The 20,433-nt window shown below is 36.9% G+C and overlaps 1 protein-coding gene across 5 annotated transcripts in view; it reads right to left on the bottom strand.

Annotated features, from left to right (window-relative positions):
- The window catches only part of COL19A1 (collagen type XIX alpha 1 chain), a 183,827-nt gene that overhangs the window by 17,044 nt on the left and 146,350 nt on the right, over window positions 1–20,433 (bottom strand). For all 5 annotated transcript variants that reach the window (XM_071445227.1, XM_071445202.1, XM_071445210.1 and 2 more), the window contains 16 exons: window positions 19,769–19,822; window positions 18,877–18,930; window positions 15,733–15,786; window positions 14,763–14,816; window positions 12,594–12,638; window positions 11,933–11,983; window positions 11,805–11,849; window positions 10,938–10,964; window positions 10,385–10,438; window positions 7,744–7,788; window positions 5,633–5,677; window positions 5,461–5,523; window positions 3,914–3,949; window positions 3,722–3,766; window positions 1,164–1,334; window positions 180–246 (listed from right to left, as the gene is read on the bottom strand). In XM_071445227.1, coding sequence (XP_071301328.1) covers window positions 180–246; window positions 1,164–1,334; window positions 3,722–3,766; window positions 3,914–3,949; window positions 5,461–5,523; window positions 5,633–5,677; window positions 7,744–7,788; window positions 10,385–10,438; window positions 10,938–10,964; window positions 11,805–11,849; window positions 11,933–11,983; window positions 12,594–12,638; window positions 14,763–14,816; window positions 15,733–15,786; window positions 18,877–18,930; window positions 19,769–19,822 — 910 coding nt within the window. The remainder of the gene's footprint in view (window positions 1–179; window positions 247–1,163; window positions 1,335–3,721; window positions 3,767–3,913; window positions 3,950–5,460; window positions 5,524–5,632; window positions 5,678–7,743; window positions 7,789–10,384; window positions 10,439–10,937; window positions 10,965–11,804; window positions 11,850–11,932; window positions 11,984–12,593; window positions 12,639–14,762; window positions 14,817–15,732; window positions 15,787–18,876; window positions 18,931–19,768; window positions 19,823–20,433) is intronic.

Genomic DNA, 20,433 nt, shown 5'->3' on the forward strand with positions numbered 1-20,433 from the left:
CAGGAAATACTCTGTTTAACAGATACTCTAACCTCTCATTGTTTGAACAGAATCATGTAGACTTGCTAAACACAGCTACAGCAACAAGGTACCTGCTAAGTCCAATGTAAGTTAAGTGACATGTAAAGAAATTTAGAGCAGAATTTCAGATTTAGTTGCATAATATTTCCTATTCTTACCTTCAAATACCTTAAGAACCTCTTGTTTGATATATTTTTTTATTTCTTCAAGTGAAATTGCATCAGCCTGATGAGGAAAAAGAAAGGTGATGTGTATCAGAAGGAATATGCAAAGGACAATTTATGATGCTACCAAAATAAGAAATGCTCAAATTAGCATTACCAATATAAACCTTTCACCTACAGATAAGTGTTTTAATTTATTTTTGTTATTTATTTTACTGCAAAGGCCACTTTACTGCAAATACATTATAATATTGTAAAGATACTAGTGGCATGAAGTGGGAGAAGCACTCCCAGCTGCCAAGATGACCAGGATGTGATGAGTATGGAATTTACCTTGCACAAGAAAGTAAGGATGATCAGGGACAAAAATCTGATTTAGTTTTGCATGGCATCTTCCAACTTCTCACCTGCCCTGGGGACTACTTGCTCTGATGCACTGCTGACCAGAACAGAACCATGGTCCCAGTAACTTCACTGGAAAAGTGTTTTAGAGCTTTACCTTACATAACTGAGGTTAAAAAGAACCCATAATATGGATGTGTGTGCCTGTGTGCTCATGCAGAAAAATCAAGATATCTACCACTGGCAAGCAGAATTTCATTGTCTTTCTAAATACTGATTTCTCTTCTGTTGAGAATCAGTTTTGGCTGCCTCCTTTTCTTTCCCAGTTGCAAAGGCTCAGACTGCAGCTCTTAATCTTATGGAAAATGTGAAAATTAACAGTACTGAGCAGCCACATTGGTATGCAGGAACTAAAGAAATAAATAATTAAAGCTTATCCATAGCAGATGTTTTAAAAAATAATTAAAAATAACTGCCTGATCATGTGGGTATATTTTTTTCACCTTAAAGGAAATTATCTGAGAGAAATCCTTAGGTTTTCTAATACTGTGCTATTTCTCAGTTGAATTTCCACTGCTCAGCCCATGTCACCTTCATAACTTGTCTGAATACACAAACAACCTTATATTTACTTACTGGAAACCCTGGGGGTCCTGGTGATCCTGGGGGACCTTGATGACCTGGTGATCCTGGATAGCCTCTGTCTCCTGGAGGGCCAGCAGGACCCACATCCCCCTTTTCTCCTGATGGGCCAGGCTTCCCTCGTTCACCCTGGGGACCTCTGTCCCCTGGAATACCCTGATCTCCCTATGTAAAATAAAAGCAGAAGGAAAACCATTGCACATCATGGAACAAACCTGAAAAGCCACTTGAGAATGCTAAAGAGAAAATGCTTGCCTGTTCAGAAACAGACTGAGTCATGCAGGGAAGATGATTTTCCAGGCTGAACCTTGTGTCTGAAAACATATTTTGTTTTCTTGCAATTTTGATGTTGAAGTCGACTACAAAAAGAATAGCTTGACTGTGTAGCCCAGTTTTCAAGGACAGAACTTGAGTATAGAAAGATTTAGCCCTTATACAAGGAACTAGGAATGTCAATTATGGCATAGGTCTAATTCAGGTGCTCAAATTCACACAGGCAAAAGACACTAGGACATTTCCTGTAACTTTCCTTAGAAGCCTACTATTTTTTGTCTTCATTTACACAAAATTATAGTTAATCTAAGTTGTTTCCAGTACCCAAAGATACTAGGAGGAAGCTGGAGAGGAATTTTTAAGAAGGACATTTGGTGACAGGACAAGGGGGTAATGGCTTCAGACTAAAAGAGAGTCAGTTTAGATGAGATATTAGGAAGAAATTCTTTACTGTGAGGCACTGGAACAAGTTGTCCAGAGAAGCTCTGGATGCTCTAACCCTGGAAATATATTAAGGCCAGGTTGGATGGGGCTTAGAGCAACCTGGTCTGATGAAAGGTCAATGGCAAGGTGGCTGGAACCTGATGATCTTTAAAGGTACCTTCCAGCCCAGGCCTTTCTATGGTTCTGTGATAGATAAGTTCTCAGGTTTATAACCCTGCAGAGTAGGTACAGATAGCTCTACTACCAGAGATAAAGAAAAAGGCAAATTTCTCTAGAATTGTGGTACTATACCAGTGTGAAGCTGATCCTTTTCTTATAAACAATCCATGTTTTACAGGCTGCCAGTGTGTAGGAGGCAAATCAAATACTACAGCAGCTTTTCAAACAAGCATTTTTTAACTGCCTCCAGTGTTTTCTTCACATTTTGAAAAAGGTCCTTGTTAAAATTCATAAACTAGGTGATATATTCCTCCAGATTCCTCTTTAAACTCTCCACTATGAATTGTACAAAATTAAGGACATTTGTACTTTGTGATCTCTGCCTAAGGTGCTGCTTTATTCATTTCTCCTTTCTAGCACTCTCCTATCTCTGGTATTTTATCTTGTACCAGATTCTGTGCAGAAGGAACTGCTGTTTTTCCTGTTTCTACCTGCTCTACTCCAGCAGGTTCACAATCTGTGATCAAGGTCTGGAGATAACAGCAAAAAACAAGCAAGCCACTAGCACTTGTATCTGTTGAAATCACTAGAAAACAGGTTGGTATAAAACATGTCTTCAATCTAGTTTGTCACTCAGTTTATAAAGTAGTAATAACAGTAGTGTTTAGTCACTCAAAGGATATATAAAACTATTTCAGCCCAGGTGGCTTATTCCTTCTTAAAATAGATTCTATAAGGACATTTTTATATCAGACAAGAAAACCTCAAGAGTTTTATTCTGTCCTTCCAATTTTGATGCTTCTCTTTTCTGTAACTACAACAGCTGTCTCAAACTGAAGGAGCATGCTGTACAGCACTAATAATAATAATGGCTGCAAGAAAACCTTGACTTTATTTTCTGTGCTCATTGCAATCTCTATCACAGATGCAGACCTGTGTCCTTAAAGGCAAATCAGAACGTTGCAAACAGTTAATTTTTTAAGGGATAATTGTAATAATTGTTAAACCCTTACGTCTCTTCAGTGTCATAAAGCAGCATTTCCTTTTCCAGATTAAACAAGGAGATGCTTCTCTGCATCATCAAATAAATGTGGCAGCCATGTGATTAGGACATCAGGACTTTGGGACTGTTATAAGAAGACAGTCTTTCATACATATACATGTATATAGATATATAAACTCATCTCTCACCTCCCATAATCATTCCTGCCCACCATGACCTTGTTACCATGAACAGAACTGTCTGAAGGGTTTGGGAAGCAGTCAGGTATTGCACTGGCATTCCTGCTGCCTAAGTGTGACAAGCTTGTTTTACATAAAACATGATTTGTGTCTGTGACATAGAAAGGAGGACAACAGGGCAAGTCCATGGCTTTTGTAAAGTCTAACAACAGCATAACTGGATTATCTGCTTTCAAATTTTCAGCCTATTGATCAATTTACACTGTCCAGGCCAACTGTGTTAGAAAGTCTATAAAATGTGCTTTTACTCTAAATGCAGAAGCCAAATCAACTCTAATTCCTTGAAGTGGTGTCTAGGACCTAAACCTTAGATGTTTAGGTGGCTGCTTGAAGTTCACAGAGAATTAATTTCTTGATTTTGCCTATAAGATAGGTGCTGATGAGGTGTTTATATGCTCAGTGAAAAGAGAAAAGTTATCATAATAGGGACTTACACGTTCTCCTTTGGGTCCTCTGTCTCCTGGTCTCCCCACAGCACCCTGAAATATGGTTTTTGAAAAAAGGAAAACTTATCAGTTAAAGGCTTTGTTGTGTATTCATGTGTTAGCAGAATGGAAAGCAACTGCCTAAGATTAACAGCTGTGGTTTCTGTGAGGAATAAAATACACAAAAGCATGTTTTCTTACCGGAGGACCTGGCAATCCATCTTTTCCATTGATTCCCTAGGAAAAAAATTAATATGTTTATGTGTTTTTAAAGTATAAAGGGTAAAGCTCAGTGTTTAGTGCCATATCAGTAAATGTTCTGAAGCTACAGAAGCAGCAGTTTGTAAGGCTACAATATAGAAATACAAAGAGCATCAAGATGTGCACCAAATCTAATGATCATCCAACTTTGAATGACAAATTATGGGGAAATTTTGCAAATTTGGAATATTTGTATATGCACATGCACTTTTTCAGTAGCAGCAAGTCATAATACAACCATGGGAGAGAGTTCTTTTTCTAGAACTCTCTCCCATGGTTGTATTATGACTTGCTGCTTTTATTCTAGATATTAGCCTTGGTGCTGAATTACCCTTCTGCTCTTACAGAGATTATGCCTTACTCTTACAAGTCCAGATCCATCCTTTGGTTGTCAGGACTTGCAGCATGGCACAGTTTTGGTCTCATGGGTTACAGCCATTTCCTTCCCCAAAGAAGGTGGTTGCACTCATAGCAACTGCTGGAAACTGTTCCAGGCCCACATTATCTTCCAGACTGGAATGTGGCATGATCTGAGAGTCCTAGATGGTATGGGCCAAAACAATGTCAGAGATTATATTAACAATTGTACAATGCCAGATAATTGCAAGATAAAGGCTCTGGCAGTGTTTAATTTAGTAGGATATTTATGGATCTGTGAGTAGCAAACTCACAGCTGTGAGTGAGAAAGGATGACTTGTATGAGCAGAGACAGCAGGAATATTTCTTTCTCCTCATACACTGCAAAGTGGGGTTTTGCACAGATTAGGCACCTTGGGCTAATTTGCTGCTGTAGGTACAGAAGCTGTGTCTTCTTTCAAGGCAGAAGTGTAATGTGGAGATGTGCTGACAAGCTGCAAAGGTCTGCTGCTCATGCTCATCCCCAAAACACCAAGGTTCAGGGGAGATAATGAGTCCTGCACTACCCTGGCTGAACCCCTTCTGGAATATAAACTGCTTTCTAAAAGCAGCTCAGACAGGGCTGGCTACACTGCTGTCACACTTTTATTACATAAAGGGAGCAGATTAGACATCTCCTAAGTGAACAGTAAATGCCTCAGCTGCTGTGTTGCATCACCTGTATACAGAGGAGTCTCAAAGTTTATTCAGTCGTGAAGGCCAAGCTTCTCTATCTAAACTGAAACTGAGAACCTGTCCTGTCACCCCATCCTTTACTGACTCTGCTCAGCCTCTGGGTTCACATTCTCCCCCTGGAAAAAGTACAAGAGGAAACTTTATGTCAACAAGATCCAAATGACCTTCATAAGACCTTTAAAGGCAACATCTCAGTAACATTAACTATTAAAACACCACAATACCAGGAATTGGTTTTTGCATGGTTAATATTGAGCAGCGCAGCTCTGTTATGTTCTTCACATGTCACCTACTCTAACACAAAGCAAGATGTAATGTCCTTTCTTTTGTAACTTCTGATAAACTAAACCACGTCTTTTTGTAGCAAATTATAAATTCAGTATAAAATTGCTTACTGGTTTTCCTTGTGGCCCTTCTGGACCAGGGAAGCCTATATCTCCTATAGGTCCTCTTTCACCCTAAGGAAGAAGAAAACACACATGAAAACACTGCATGACAAATCTTGCACTAGGTGTCTGAAATATTTGTTTGCCATTGTAAGAATCCAGAACTCAAATCTGTACTTACAGGTTCTCCTGGCAAGCCTGGGGACCCAGGAGATCCCGGCTTTCCCTGCAAAAAGAGAATATCACACATTCATTTGATTAGGAAGCCAAATAAAATTTTCCTCTATATCAAAAATATATCTATGGGAAAAATATTCATGGTATTAATGTTTTAAGAAAGGAAAAAGAAATATTTTACCAGATTTTTGTCATATTTAATGAACAGGCTCTTGTTTTAAATGTTACTAGTTGCTTGGTTTTGCTTACCCTTCTTGGATACTAAGATGCTTTTATGAAATTTTTTTTACAACACTATGATTTTCATCTTGAGAAGTCATAGTCAGATCAAAGTTTTTCAATGTGTATGTAAAATCAAGGTTTTTTCCTTCAGGTAATTTCTAGCCCCGATTTTTTTTTTTTTTTTTTTTTTTTTGGTATATGACTTTATTACTCACTTAACACCTTTTGAAAATTTTCTTCATGATATTTTTTGGCCAGTTCTATTGTCATTTTATGTTCACCCTGCCAGAATTCACAATACTCTCTTATGACATCATTTAAATGTTGATTTTAAGTGTCTCTTTTGGATGCCTTTCTTTTAACAACTTGAACCTACATTTTCTGAAAGTTTCCTTAGAGCAGATCCTCAGGTGACTTGTACAAGTGAGAGACCAAACCCATCAACACCAGGGACAACTCTGGGAACAGCAGCACTGAGGGTTTGTGCTGAAATAGGCATTGATGGCAATGCTTGCAGGATCTCAGTCCAAGTTGCCCTGACAATCTCAGCAAAACACCAAAGTGAAAAGAAGAGGTTTACATTCTCAGATGGGGAAGAGGGTCCACTATTCAATCTAGGGAATAATGACAGGTACAAAAGACAAATTCTCTTCCAGCAAGATGTGTGGATATGTCTCAAAATACTCCTAGACTACTGAAAAAAAATTGTCTCTCATATCTACTACTTTGCTGATTAAAACTCCTTAGCATAATTGTGAAGAAATCCAATTTATTTCAGGGGAAAATACTTTATTTCACTGGATTTTATTAGTCAACAGAATGCAACTTCATCACTAAAGAAGGGGCCTCATATATTTCTTATCCATCTTGAATAGAGAACTTAATTCAATAACTTGGGACATATCCAGAGGGAAATTCACAGGAAGGGCACAACTGTGCAGTGTCATTATTAACAGTGCAAAATCTGTTTCAGAACAACAAACTTTGAAATTCTTACATCTGCTATAAAGCTCAGAGAAATACTTTTCCCCTTAAATGTGCAATTCTTTTAGGAAAACCCAATGAAATTAGGCTATTTAAGATGATGTTCTCTCTTGGAACTCACAGTAAATAGACTAAATCAGTGGCTAATGGAAATGGGAGTGTGTAGACACATATTTCTCTTTATTTCATGAAACATATATTTATAATTTAAACAGCTTCTGAATGTATTGGTAGCTGCCAAAATTTAATAATAAATCTATTTGCATATAAATAACTCCATATTGCCTCCTGAAATATGGATAAACTTTTTTATTAAACTGTGAATGAAACCTAATATCTTCATTTCCTTTAGGAACACAAATGAATAATTATAATTTCAATTTATTATTAGTTACTTTTACTTTCACCTACAACAAAGTTCCTCTATGACTTTCAGAAACTCCTCTGAATATCATATGTAAATAGCTGACAAAGCATTCTCCTAGAGCAAATGTTTGATCGACTTGATATGCAGATCCTTGTGGGCTGCAATAAATAATGCTCATGATTTTTCTTTGTGATAGAAAGATGCTCAGAAATTTGTGCATGCCCAGGAACACAAAAAATGTCTTTATCTATATTAAACAGAGGCAATGAGAAGAATCTCACATTTCTTAACTAAGCATATGCAGCTTTGAGTTCCAGCTTTATCATGTATTCACCTCACTCGCTCTGTCATTTTAATAATAATATGAACCCTTGCTGCTATTAAAACTCTAATTTCTTTAGGGAAAACCCATAATCATACCTACATATAAAGCACAAACCAAGCACTGGTGTCCCACAAGGACTGAGACTACAGCTCAGCACCTTGCTTGACCTGGTTTTTCAGCTTCTAAAACCAGAGTTTTCTTTAAAGAATATACATACTGGTGTCCCTGACACTCCTGGTGCTCCAGCTGGTCCACGGTCACCCTAAAGAAAAGATAAATCTATGTTTAAACTACAACAATCAAACCAGAAGTTTCTTGGTGGATTCCCATTAAAACCCAAGGAAGTGAAATGAAAATGAGGACAAGAGCCAGGCTAAATGCTAATATTTATCTGTGCCACTGGCTGATTATACAGACTTGAGCAAGTAACCAAAATCCTCTGTTTAGGTTCTCTCATATAATGTTTCCCTTTGTTTCTGCGTGAGACCTCCCTTGAAAAGGGATGGAAAGTCCCTGACTTATCTGGAGTTCTCCAAATAATTATAGTTTGTGGTCATGGCAATGACCAAAATTTACACAGGGTAATTCACTTTCCTATCAACATACCCATATTTAAGATGTACCTTCCAAAGAAGTTTTTGCTTTCCTGCTGCCCAGTTATCCCTTTACTACAAGCCAATGTCCTCTGCTTGTGTCACAGCCCTTCCAGGGCAAGGGTTCTTGTTTCAGCACACGGCCACCTCCATCTATGCTTTAAGCTAGGACAGTGCTGTGTTTTTGGTTGGAACTGATGAGCTACAGGCACAAATTTATCTTTCTTGACAGGACTGTAATCCAAAGCAGATAGAGCTCAACAAGTGGTAAAACTCTACCCAGAGGTATTTACCCACTGCTGACGTGTTAGTCTGCAACACCGTGCCCTGTTACTGTAATGTTGGTTACAAATGTGAAAAAATCAGGCTCCTCTTTTCTGAATTTATGTCAGAAAACCCCTGGCACTGTTGAAACCATACTAACAGGACAGTATCTTTCTGAGATGGGTTTATGTTACCTGGAGCAGATGTACTAAAGCTCTGTAAACAGCTACAGCCACGTTGTGTTCTGCATAAGAGCCCCAGGAAGTTTTGGGATTTCTGGTTTTTATTCTTATAAGCAATGGTGGTTTGTCTCATCCTCATCCTTCTGTTCAGGTGCACAATGATCTTGCTGTTGATTAGAAGCACTTCCCTCCCTTACACACAGTGTAGCAGATGACAAGTTACATGTCTGACCTGGGGTTGGGAGAAGCAGCTCAGAGGACCCAGCTCAGCCTGTCCTGCTCTGGCAGCAGTGACCCCGTGAGGAGCAGGACACCCACCTGTGGCACAGCACTGAGTGCCTGCAGCAGGCAGGACGCGCTCTCTGGAGCCCTGCACTCTGCCCCAGGGCTCACTCCAGACCCAGAACTTGTGGTGTTTTCCCTATCTGCTGGCTATGATGGTGAAACTAGAAATGCCTAACACTTCCCTTGCAACATTTTTTTTTCTTTTCAGGGTTATTCTGGTCCTTTCAGCAGTCTGGCTTGGAGCACAGTTGCACCAGCTGCTGTCAGCAAGCCTGAGGTAGGGGACATTTTATGCAGAGAACATGAGCAGTTCATGAAATCATCATGACATGACAGCCAATGTTGTCTGTAGAAGATGGCATTCTGCTACACAGAGGAGCATCATGGCTCTAAATTAAAACCCAGCATGCTCTATACTGCTGGGATTGTCAGGCTCTGAGATTCTGTTCATTTATTTGCATCACAAATATGAAATTCTGACCAAATTCAGTTAAGGAAATGATATTTCTACTTTGGGAGAGGGCCAAACACTCACTCAGCTGGTTTATGTGATCTGATCCATTGCTTATTCCCTTTATTTAAGTCCTGTCCCCACTTTGTCTCAGTAAGACCTGTAATGTCTCCCTGTGTTTGTTCATTTTGAAACCAGACTAGTCTTTAATTGCTTGTAAATTGTAGAATTCCAGAGCAAGAACCATCTCATGTAATTTAAGCATCTAGTACAGATTTTAGATCTTAGATCTTGTCATTATTTAAATCTTTCACAAGACCTTAGATCTTGTCACTGACTGAGCAAGTAGGAGGAATACACAGTGATATTGAGAGGGAAACTTTGGATTTACATTTCTTTGTGATGAAAAATAAGTTTCAGTAAAGTAATTTTGCATGAAGTCATTTAATAGCATAATTCAAAAAAGCTGAGAAACATTTCATTTGCAAAAAAATTTACTCTTTTTTCTTCCTTAATTAGAAGATATGGGGAAAATCAAACTGGTTTTGCTGACAGAAAACATATTTACAGATTTTTTTTATTTCTCTGCTAAATGTTTTGCACTTTGCTATATTTAGAAATGAATACTTTTTTATCCTTTTTTAGCCTTTTATAAAAAGCTTTTCTTTAAATTTGTAATCAGCCTCCACAATTAGAAAGCAAAAGGCTGAGAACAAGACAGACGGACTGTAAACAAAAGATGATGTTCAAGAGGGAACAAGAACCATACAGAGGAAAATATTAACTATATTACTCTCAATTATAGTAGTATTCTACCAAGAATTTTACAAGGGCTCCTACACACAATTTTCCATTTGCAGAAAATGAAGTTTTATGTTCAGTGAGTATGCTATTTACACCCCTGCAAAGCATGTTTTTTGCTTGTTTAAAGCAAAAACCTAGAAAATATAAATAAGTATGCGAAGATTTTTCTCATAGAAATATTAACTTACACATGAAAAATAAACCAAAGAAGGCTTCAGAAAACGTTTAGCTGCAGATAGTGGCTGCTAAGAAATCATGCCTTCTTTTTAGGAGTCCTACCTTTTCCCCTGGGAGTCCTTCCAGTCCTGGTAATCCCATTGGTCCTGGGTCACCCTGTTTTTTAATTTTTTTAAATTAAAAGATTGCATACATTAGAATTTCTTTACTCAACATGGGAAATATTAAAGAGCAAGCGACAGCAGATTATTTAACTTGAGATTACTGTAACAGCTAACCAGTTACTAGGTAAACAGATTTTGTTATGCCTCATTTTACTGATTTACAAATTAAGCTTTTCTCAGAGTCTCTGTGTGAGTATTTGGCTCAATGATTTAATTTTGATGAAAAATGTTATACAGAATTACAGAACTAGGTGCTAGTACAGAAAGATGTATTCAGCTTCCAGGCATTATTGTGAAACAAAAAAAGAAGTTTTGTGAATTTTTTTGAAAACAAATTATTAAACTGTTTTAGAAAACTGTCTTACAACTGCATGTTTGGCTGTCACTGCTGAGAGGTTTTGGTTGGGATTTCTTACTGTCCTTCAGAAGTACCATGTGTCAAACTACTTGGGGAATTCTCTATCAAAACCAAAAAATACATACATACATACCGCTGTTCCAGGATCCCCTTTTGGACCCTAAAAAAAAACCCAAAAAACCAAGCTACATTTAAAGAAGAACAGTTACATGGTAAGATGGCTTTTTTTTAATGACTGCATTATGAGTATACTTTGCTAATGCAGTGCATTTAGAATCATTATTCATTCCAGTCCCAGCTGATTAATTTAGTACAAAATCTTAGTAACGTTTTGGGTTTTGTTTTGCTGTTCCAGAATACAGAGAAAGACAGCTCTGCTGCTTGGTGCCAGTCCATAACTGTGGTTACCAAAGAGACAATCATCTCAAAACAGAACTTGCCTATGGTGCTAAAAAGGAGGAGAATGTAAATAAGTGCACAGCATCTTTAGATCCATGGAACCAAAGCAACACTGTCCAGCTGCAAGGTACTGCATGCAGTGTGAAAGACACCAGCCCTGTATTACTTCCACAATCTAATTCTTAATTTTACACATTTTCCTGCACTGTAGCTACATGTAGTGAAACAGTGACAGAACTCAGATCAGAATTCCCGAGCTTCTCATTTCTGGCACCAAATTTCACTACAAAACTATGCCTCCATGAACTATAAATACAAAATTATACATTTTTAGTATAAGAATACTTTCACTAAAGGCTCCAATACCAAATTATGTACCATTTCTGCAGCCTTTACTTGCTAGGATGAAATGATTTATTCAAAATAAACCACTCTCCAAAATGGGCTAAAATGCTTGGCAAACATAAAATCACAGTATGTGTGCTACATACCAATCCTTATTATTGAAATCTTCCACAAATAAAATCCAATTCCATGCAACTAACCCTTCTCTGTTTCTATGCCATTAGCTGCTAGAAATGAGATTTCTGGTAGCACTTACTGGAGGTCCTGGTGGACCCGGATAACTCGCGACACTCACTCCTCCCTGTAACAGCAAGTTTAAAAGTTGAGTTGGGCTAAAATTGGGTGGGGATTGAAAAAAAAGCAATTAACATTAAAGAGAAATACCTGCAGTTTATATAAGCTGCTCATTCCATTTCTTTCATTGTAAGGCATACCCTTTAAAGCATAAAAACCAAGTAAGTGTCACTTATGAATTATAAAGGCAGAACTATTGCCCTGTTCAAGTCCTGCAGTTCAGCAAAGCTGTGGTATCCTTTTTGTTCTCAATCTGCCAAAGATTCCACATTCCAGAAGAAAATAAGATACACACTAACACAGCTTGGGGCTTTTTTATTTTTAATTATAAACCAAGAAACCTGTAAATCAGTGTGCATCATACTTTGATTTTTATTATTGTAATTCTCCAGGATAAATTCTTTTTGTTAGGTAATATTCTACCTAATTTAGAGTCCAGTGAGCTCCGCAGATTTTCCCTAGGTTGCCTGGGTTCTCTGATCTCAGGTATCCAAGCTGTCAATTTTACTCTAATAATATTGGATACCAAGGTTAACTAATTCTTAAAGGGCTTTAGTGATCTGAACTTACTCAGTGATGAATTGAGAGAAAAAAAAATGGAGTATGGAAACCTTTAGAAAAAAGACACTGTTACTTTCCTGCAATATTAATTTTTATTAGACCAAAACTCAGTTCTTTACATTACATTACATTTTACCCACAAGCATATTGTTCCTAATATAAATTCAAGATAAAAACCAAAATGTCTCACCGGAGGCCCAGGTGGTCCAGGTTTCCCAGGAGAACCTTCACTACCCTAGTACAGCAAGAGATTGATGTATTCATTTACTGTAACTGGCCACATCTATTCCACACTCAAGCTATGATGACCACAATGACAATAAACAAGAGATACAGTCAATAAGAGCAGGTAATATTAAGAATAAATTCTCCTGCAGTGTTCCTGCTTTAGCTTTAGGGAAGGCATGAATCATTACTTTTTACCAGTTTTTATTTTGTTAGTTACTTGCTGCTTTATGTGTAGTAACTTCCTTATGGCAAAATAACAGTGTAACCTGGGTTGGGAATCATTTCATATGTACCAGGAGGGAGAAGGAAAAAACCAGAGTTGTTAATATGAATTTCTAAGCAACTGGCAGATAAAAGTTAACATTAATTTTATGCTTCGTGTATTATTGTGCAAAAGCCAGTCCTCAGTTGATCATTCATATGTAAATAAAGAAGAGCTTCAGTTTCAGAAATTTAGTTTACGTAGAAACATATTGAATATAAATTAAGATTTTTAAAAATAATCTTCCTTACTAAGAGATATAATGAATATTTTTTTGGTTTTTACTGTAAAATATTCATCCATTGTTACCTGTATCTCTAGCCTGTTCTGCTATTGTGTACTGAATTGCTTATATTATACAGGGCATAGCTGCTGAGATTTTTCCCCAGCAGAATCATGGGGTCTGTGGATAGTAGAGAGCTGCAAAGGTTTCAACATAAAATTTCCCAATTAATCTTCTCAAAATCTCATCACTACAATTCAGATAAATACACTGTATAATTTGGAACAAGTCTGTCAGAATTTTTCACTGGCTTTGTTGGATCTTATTTAATGTATGTCAGTGATACACTTAAGTCACAAATTTAAAATTACTAAGGTGGCAAAAATCAAGCTAAGTGCTCAATGCCAACAATTAGCTCAGCAGAAAAATATAATTCTTACTGAACATTTATACGAGGATAATTTCCAAATGACCCTGTTAATTGTTAGAAATTGTCAGCCTCCCAAGAGCGGTTTGAAGAACTTCATGGGGAATTAAAATCCTATTATTTTAGAAAGCACATTATGTGATCAATTCTCAAGTGTGTCTCAGATGAAGGACAGAGGAGAAATTTACTGGGGCTTTATTTCAGTTTACTTCATTACTCTTCAGCCATGTGACTTTTTCCACTTTTAGAATGATGAGACACGAGCTGTAGAGCAGGGGCTTCTCATTCCCACCTGTGTGTGAGTTGTGAACAAGGAACTATCAAAGAATTGTGTTTTGCATTCAGTTAGATAAAAAGGAAAGAAGTTGGGTAAACTTTTGTTACCGTGATCTGCAAGGAGACAACTCTCATTCAAATTTTATACTGAAATAATTTCAGAGCTTTACAAAACAGTTTTCTTTCTTAGTCATACCAAAGTTTTGTAGGGAATTAGAATCCTACATGTGGATGTGGCAGTGCTATGCCTGGAAAAGCCCAGAGTACTACTGAAAGAAAAGCTGTATTCATACACAAAATGTAGAACTGGTTCCAGAAAGGATTTTGCAGCAAAGTTTGGCTCTGCAGTATTGCTCTGATTTGAAGTACCCAAAAAATGAATTTGACCTCATAATATCCAGTTCCTGATAAAAGAACATATAAAATTTGAAAAAAGCAGTTCTTTATATATATGTGTATATATATACATATACATACATATATATATATACACACATATATATACAGATTATATATGAGAATGTAAATTAAGTATAAAGGAAACTCACATAATTTTTCAGAATAACTAACACCCAATAACTTTCAGTGCTTGTACAACTACTTTTGAACATAATATTCATAAAAGAATAAGAAGTACAGCAAGAAGTCATTAGTCATATTCTATGTGAGAAACATATTTTCACTTTCCTAAAATTTATATATTGTGTTATGCCTAAAGAAAATTCTCTGCAACTTAAATACACCACAAGGACTGTACTTCAAAATATAAGGCCATATGCACAGCCCTGCTTAGGGAAAGTTGTAGTGAAACACAAATAAAAATTTGAAATGTGTGCCACATTCTTGTTACACTCTTGCATTTGTTTAAAAGGCCCCCAAAAGACAGTGTAATGGGATTGCAAAACCTTCACAGACCTGTACCAAGATTAAAAAGAAGGAATACCTTTTCTCCTTTTGCTCCAGCTGGACCAGGATGTCCAGGTCTTCCTGGGACTCCCTGCACAACACAGAATTGTTTGTATAAGTTAGGAAAAAAAGGACACACAATATTTTTGCAGTGTCACTAAGTTTTTACAAGACGCTTTTTGGAGGTAGTTTAAACCTAATTATACTTCTCCTTCAGGCTTAAATATTTCTCTTCTCTTTGATACAACAGCTGTGTCCTCCTGATAAGTTCTTTGAAGGGTAAAACTCGTCTTGACCATTGCATTTTCACCTTGGCAAATTAAATGTGGTGACCCTAACTGGCACATCTTGATCCAGCTGAGAATCACGTTTTACTGCTAAATGCCAATTTATGTATTCCACATTAGACTTCTTAAATGTGCTACAATTTTTGAAAGAAGTATTAGTATTGTCATGAAACCTGGGAATGAATAATGATCATACTAACTAATGTCATTCCCATATGTAGAAAAGAAAATTTGAAAACATTTCCAAGAGGACCTCTCCCAGTAATACCAACAATTTTAATGATATATTTCAGTGTCTTTAAATATTGCCAGCTTTTTCTCATTCTTTGGTTTTGAATTGTGAAACCAAGTAATTACTTTGTTTTTGCACAAAGTTTTTTTTTCAGAATGACTAGCTGGAATTATTTTTAGATTTTATTACTAACATGACTCTAACTTGGGTAAAAATACACATTTCACTGCAAGTTTGCACATCATAAATCATGTAACCTCACAGATTCTCTAGTAATGTCAAAACTTCAAATCTATTTAAGTTCCATAAACTTTGAGTCCAGACAATTATGGTCTTTTCAGTAACATCAACAGCAGTATAGTTTACTTCACTAGAGCCAGAATGGGTAAGATTTTATTATTACTCTCCTAAAAGATAAAAGAAAGGACTAGATCTAGGCAGTTATAGCAAGCCCTACAGAAATAAATTAGATCACAGGTGATACTTACAGATGGGCCACTGGGTCCTGACACACCTGGCAGTCCAGGAGCACCTTGGAGACCCTGGAGATTAAAAGAGCACATGCCTAGTTCCTCTCCCACTTATCCTTCAAAAATACTTATATTCAGCATGTCCAGCTGTACTATACCTGTATTACAGTGCATTTTCTTCTAAAATGTAGGCATTATTTTTAGTAATGTCTAAAAAAAATAACCACCCCACCAGGTGGGGAAGAGAACCAGGTTATCATTGAACCAGGTTATCATTGAACCAGGTTAGAGGCAACTTCTTTCTTGAGTGATAAACACCACTTGTCCTTCAACCTTTCACATTTTTATCCTACATTTTGTAAATAGTTTTGTCCTTAGTTGTGCAGATAAGAACAGATGTCAAGTTTTTCCTTAGAGATTAATTTTCAATTTTTTTTTTTATTAAAAGGTTGTTGTTTTTTTCTGGTGAGAAGACATTTAAGCAGGCTTCTCAATATTACCTGATGCTATCTAAATGAAATGGTACTTTCTGCCTCAGTTTTGGTTTGGCTTTTTGGTAATTGAACATGACATTTTACATAGTATTTAATGATCTACTTTCCTGCTGGTATTCTATTTGATGGTCTGAAAATCAATGGACTCTGGTATCCACTTACTAAACATGACAGCAGTGCAACTCACTGCAGTGGATGGAGGTGGGATTTGAGACAAGCCCGTGTGTCACTGAGCATCTTTCCTCTGCCACACCAGGCTCAGGTGCAATTTTAGACATGTGAAAGTGATGTACAAATGAGAAATAACACTCTTGGTTCTCCCTAAAACCCACAAAGAGAAATGGATTCTTCCAAGCAGTGGTTGATTTCATCTGTCCATCCTCTGACAAGAAAAATCCCCTCAGAAAAGGAGTATTTCTCATTTGAAATGCAGGGTTTAAGAAGGAATGGCTAAGGAGGCAGCCTAGAAAGCCACAGTGGTCAGGAACCCTGAAATTGGTGCTCTGAGAGGGAGACTGAGGGAAAAAATTTGGAGAGTAATAAATCAGCAAAAACGTAGAGATGTAGAGACATTGATTTTTCTTTCTTGCTCCTACATACAGAGGACATTGATTCACTTCTGCAGCTTTTCAGAGTGGCAAGGTAACTGCTAATGTGCTCTCTGCTCCTTTTGAACTCCTTTACTCTGATGTATATTTACATGAAAAATTAATATGAAACCAAAGGAACATCTTCTGTAATTCTTACTACTGATATTAAAAAAACCTCCCCTGAAAAAAAGAAGTGCTTTGAAAATGAAGATAACAAGTTCAACAGAGATTAAAGGGTGATTGGAAAGCACAGGGAAGTTAATGAGCATATTTCAAAGGGATTCAGGTAGGCTTCTCTCTCTTTCTTCCCATTTCTTCCCATTCCAAAGAAATGATCAAAATAAAAATAGTGAAATTTTAAAAAATAAGTTACTTTTAAAATGTTTTCATACATGATTCTGAAAAAAAGTTTCACTTCCACCCTCACCATGTCATATCCAAAAGCTGCTGCAAAAAAATGAAATTATCAGAGCTAACCAGCTCTCAAAAAGTGAGGAAACATATGAATAATGAACTTATTAACACAGCATTAGTGAAAAATATACAATGAATTTGCTTTAGACTACTTCAAAAAAATCTTCCAGACATAAAGTTGCTGTTACTTTATTAACTTCTTAATTCCCTGCAATATCTTATTTATGTCTCATCTGTTTACTAGTATTTGAATTGTCAAGATTGTTTTGCTAATGCCTCATTCCTCCTAGGGCTGACTGCTAGAGGTATCCTATATGGCACAAAGTACGTGTTACTCTCCCATTTATTTTTTAAGTAAAATTCTGAATGAAATTTGCTTTTGGCTGCACCATCCTTATAGGGAATATGTTCTTAATTCCACCTCAGGAGGCACATCAGGTGTGAGGTCTATATATCATCATCTAAAACCAAATATATATGTAATATATATGTAAAATATATATGTAATGAGCTCTATATATATCATATAAAACCAAAGAAAAAAATAAGCATGATACTTTAGGCTGACAACAGGCAAAACAGTAGCAGGAGCTGCATCTTTTTTTCCACATACAACTGTGTACTTTTGTAAACCAAGAATACTGATAAACACATTTTTTGGGAAAATATTCTCTTATTCTACTACTCTTTAAAAATTCTTAAGCTATCATGGCCTTAGCACTGAAGGAATGTGAAATGCTTATAAAGAATTACAAACCCCTCAATCAATACACTCTAGATTCTAGATTTGTATTTTTCAGGTGCTGTGTCTTGTAACCAGCACTCCTAAATTAAAATAGACGTGTTTAATCCCAGTTAAGTAGTTTGGAGTTTCAAAGTTCTCACCACATACTTTTTAATGGGCTACTTATTTTAACTCCTCAGTTGGCTAAGGCCACTAAGAAATTCATTTATTTATCCAGATTAATTTCCTCAATAGCTTCTGCTGTGGTGACTTTTATTTTTTTTTTCTTTTTCACTGATAGTGTTCTTGAAATGTTAACTGCAAATATTTCAATTGAAAATGAAAGCTATAGCAGCTATTTTGGATTTGGCACCACAAGTCATTTGGCTTTTTTTTTCCCTTCTCCATAAAGACATAAAAATAACTCTAAGAATGTAATATAAGATGCAAAATATTGTAAATACTTTAAATTCAGCCTATTCAAATATTTTTCAGTTTCCATTTTATAGTAGTTGCTGCTATTACTGTTCACATCAGGTTATTTGCTTAATGGGAAGTTTTCAAAAGTGAATTCTAAAGGGGAACTAACCAAATGAAAGCAAATATGTTAGAGACATGAAGCATTTTCTGAAAATATTTGGCATTAGCCTATTTATTGCTGTACCCTATATCCTTAAAGATTAGCATGTAAATGTATGTGAGGCTTTAAAATATACAAATGAGCAAAAATTCACTGATGAAAATCAACTCAATGTTATTTAACTGAATAATAATATTCAATCCTATTGAAAAATCAGAATCAAGGGCTATTTATAGCACTACATTACTATCACAGCAGTTGTAAAGAACTAAATAACATTCTGTGCATTTCATTTTCAGTCTAGGTCTTTACTCAGGTTCAGATAAGAATGCTACCACTGTAGAAATGAAGTAATTTTACCTCGTCGCCCTTTTCCCCCACAAGCCCAGGAAATCCACGTTCACCTTTGCTTCCCTATGAAAACATAACATTCAAACAAATATTTTCTATTAGAAAACAATGAATTTCATGCTCTGTAGGGCATTTTATATACATTCAATAAATGCTAGCATGATGCTCTTACAGTCATAGTGCCTAAAACATAAAGCAAAAGCTCAAAACCATCTGAAAACTTTCAAACAAACCTCCCCACAAGGTGAAAGGAAATTAATGGTTTGTTCCTAGGAGGCAAAATACTCAAAAGACCTTAAGATGGAGACATTAACACCAAAGAGCTTGAGTGCTTGCTGAAATGGAGAAAGTTCACTTCCATGGAATTAGTCTCGATGACAGGAGATATTTATATGTCAAACCATGTGGCTTTTTATGTGATTCCAGAGAAGCAGGATTTTGATTGAGGCCAGTGACACTTCAAGCCCAGGGAAATGGCTGTGCTGCTCCCTTGGGAACAGGGGCAAGGGCACAGGGTGCTCCAGCTGTGTTGCACACGAGGGAGACAGGGGGAGTTTGCCTCTTCTCTGCAGGATTCTCGTGTGAATGACTCACCCAAAATGAGCCCAGAGATAGCCAAGCACTGCTGGGCACTCAGATCTGAGCCAGCTTTAATGGAGGCATGACACAGAAAAGCTCTCTGGGCCTGGGACTCAATTCAGGCTATTTTGCTCACTCAACCTAGACAAAAGGCAAACTGACACATGAAGAGGCTTGGAACATAAAAATCATTTGACGTTTTAGGCTGCCCAATGCTGCAGGGATACAGGTGAGACAAAAAAGTCAAGTCTCACAAAGGTAAGAATCTGTTTTTTTGCTTTTAACAGGACCAAAGCAATGAAAAGTACACTCCAAAACTTACTTTTGGTCCTTCTCTGCCAGGAATGCCTGGAGGACCTCTTGTGCCAGGATCACCCTGTGGAGCAGACAGAAGATGAAGTGACAAATAAATATTTTTATGACATAGATCTGATCCATGCAGACTGATCTATGCACATTGCTTCCTTCCTGTTTTCTGACCAGGCCTCCATTTTTAACCCAAAGCTTCTCTTCAGTCCTGGCTCTCTTCTAAACCATGTACTTGCTCAGAGAGACTTCCTTGTTTTCCTCCCCAACTCTCACACTCTCTACTCACACCATACTAACACATTTTTAGCTTTACTTTGGATAGCCCCAGACACACCTGTGTTTAGGTTTGAGCATCTTCCTTTCAAGGATTAGTTAGAGATGAAGGCTACTTGTTACTCTCTCCAGCTTCAAATCTGTAGTTATTTAAAAGTAAATGACCCCTGCATTGCTGAGAGAAGCATTTGCCAGCTAAATTGCAGTCATGCAGAAGTGCTAACTGCAAAACACCCAGAAATGAAGAATGAGGCTTAAAGAAGTAGCAAGAGAGAGAGCTCTGACAAGAAGAGCATGTACAGCAGAAAGGCAGCACAATTACAATCAAAAGGAAAGACCTAAAATAAATCATATTTGGAAATGAGAAAGTCAATAAACCCTAAGTACATGTATTAATAAAGGACA

The sequence above is a fragment of the Agelaius tricolor genome, unplaced genomic scaffold (genome assembly GCF_023055355.1).
Source record: "Agelaius tricolor isolate 1412-34295 unplaced genomic scaffold, bAgeTri1.0.p SCAF_1, whole genome shotgun sequence".
In the NCBI taxonomy this organism is placed as follows: domain Eukaryota; kingdom Metazoa; phylum Chordata; class Aves; order Passeriformes; family Icteridae; genus Agelaius; species Agelaius tricolor.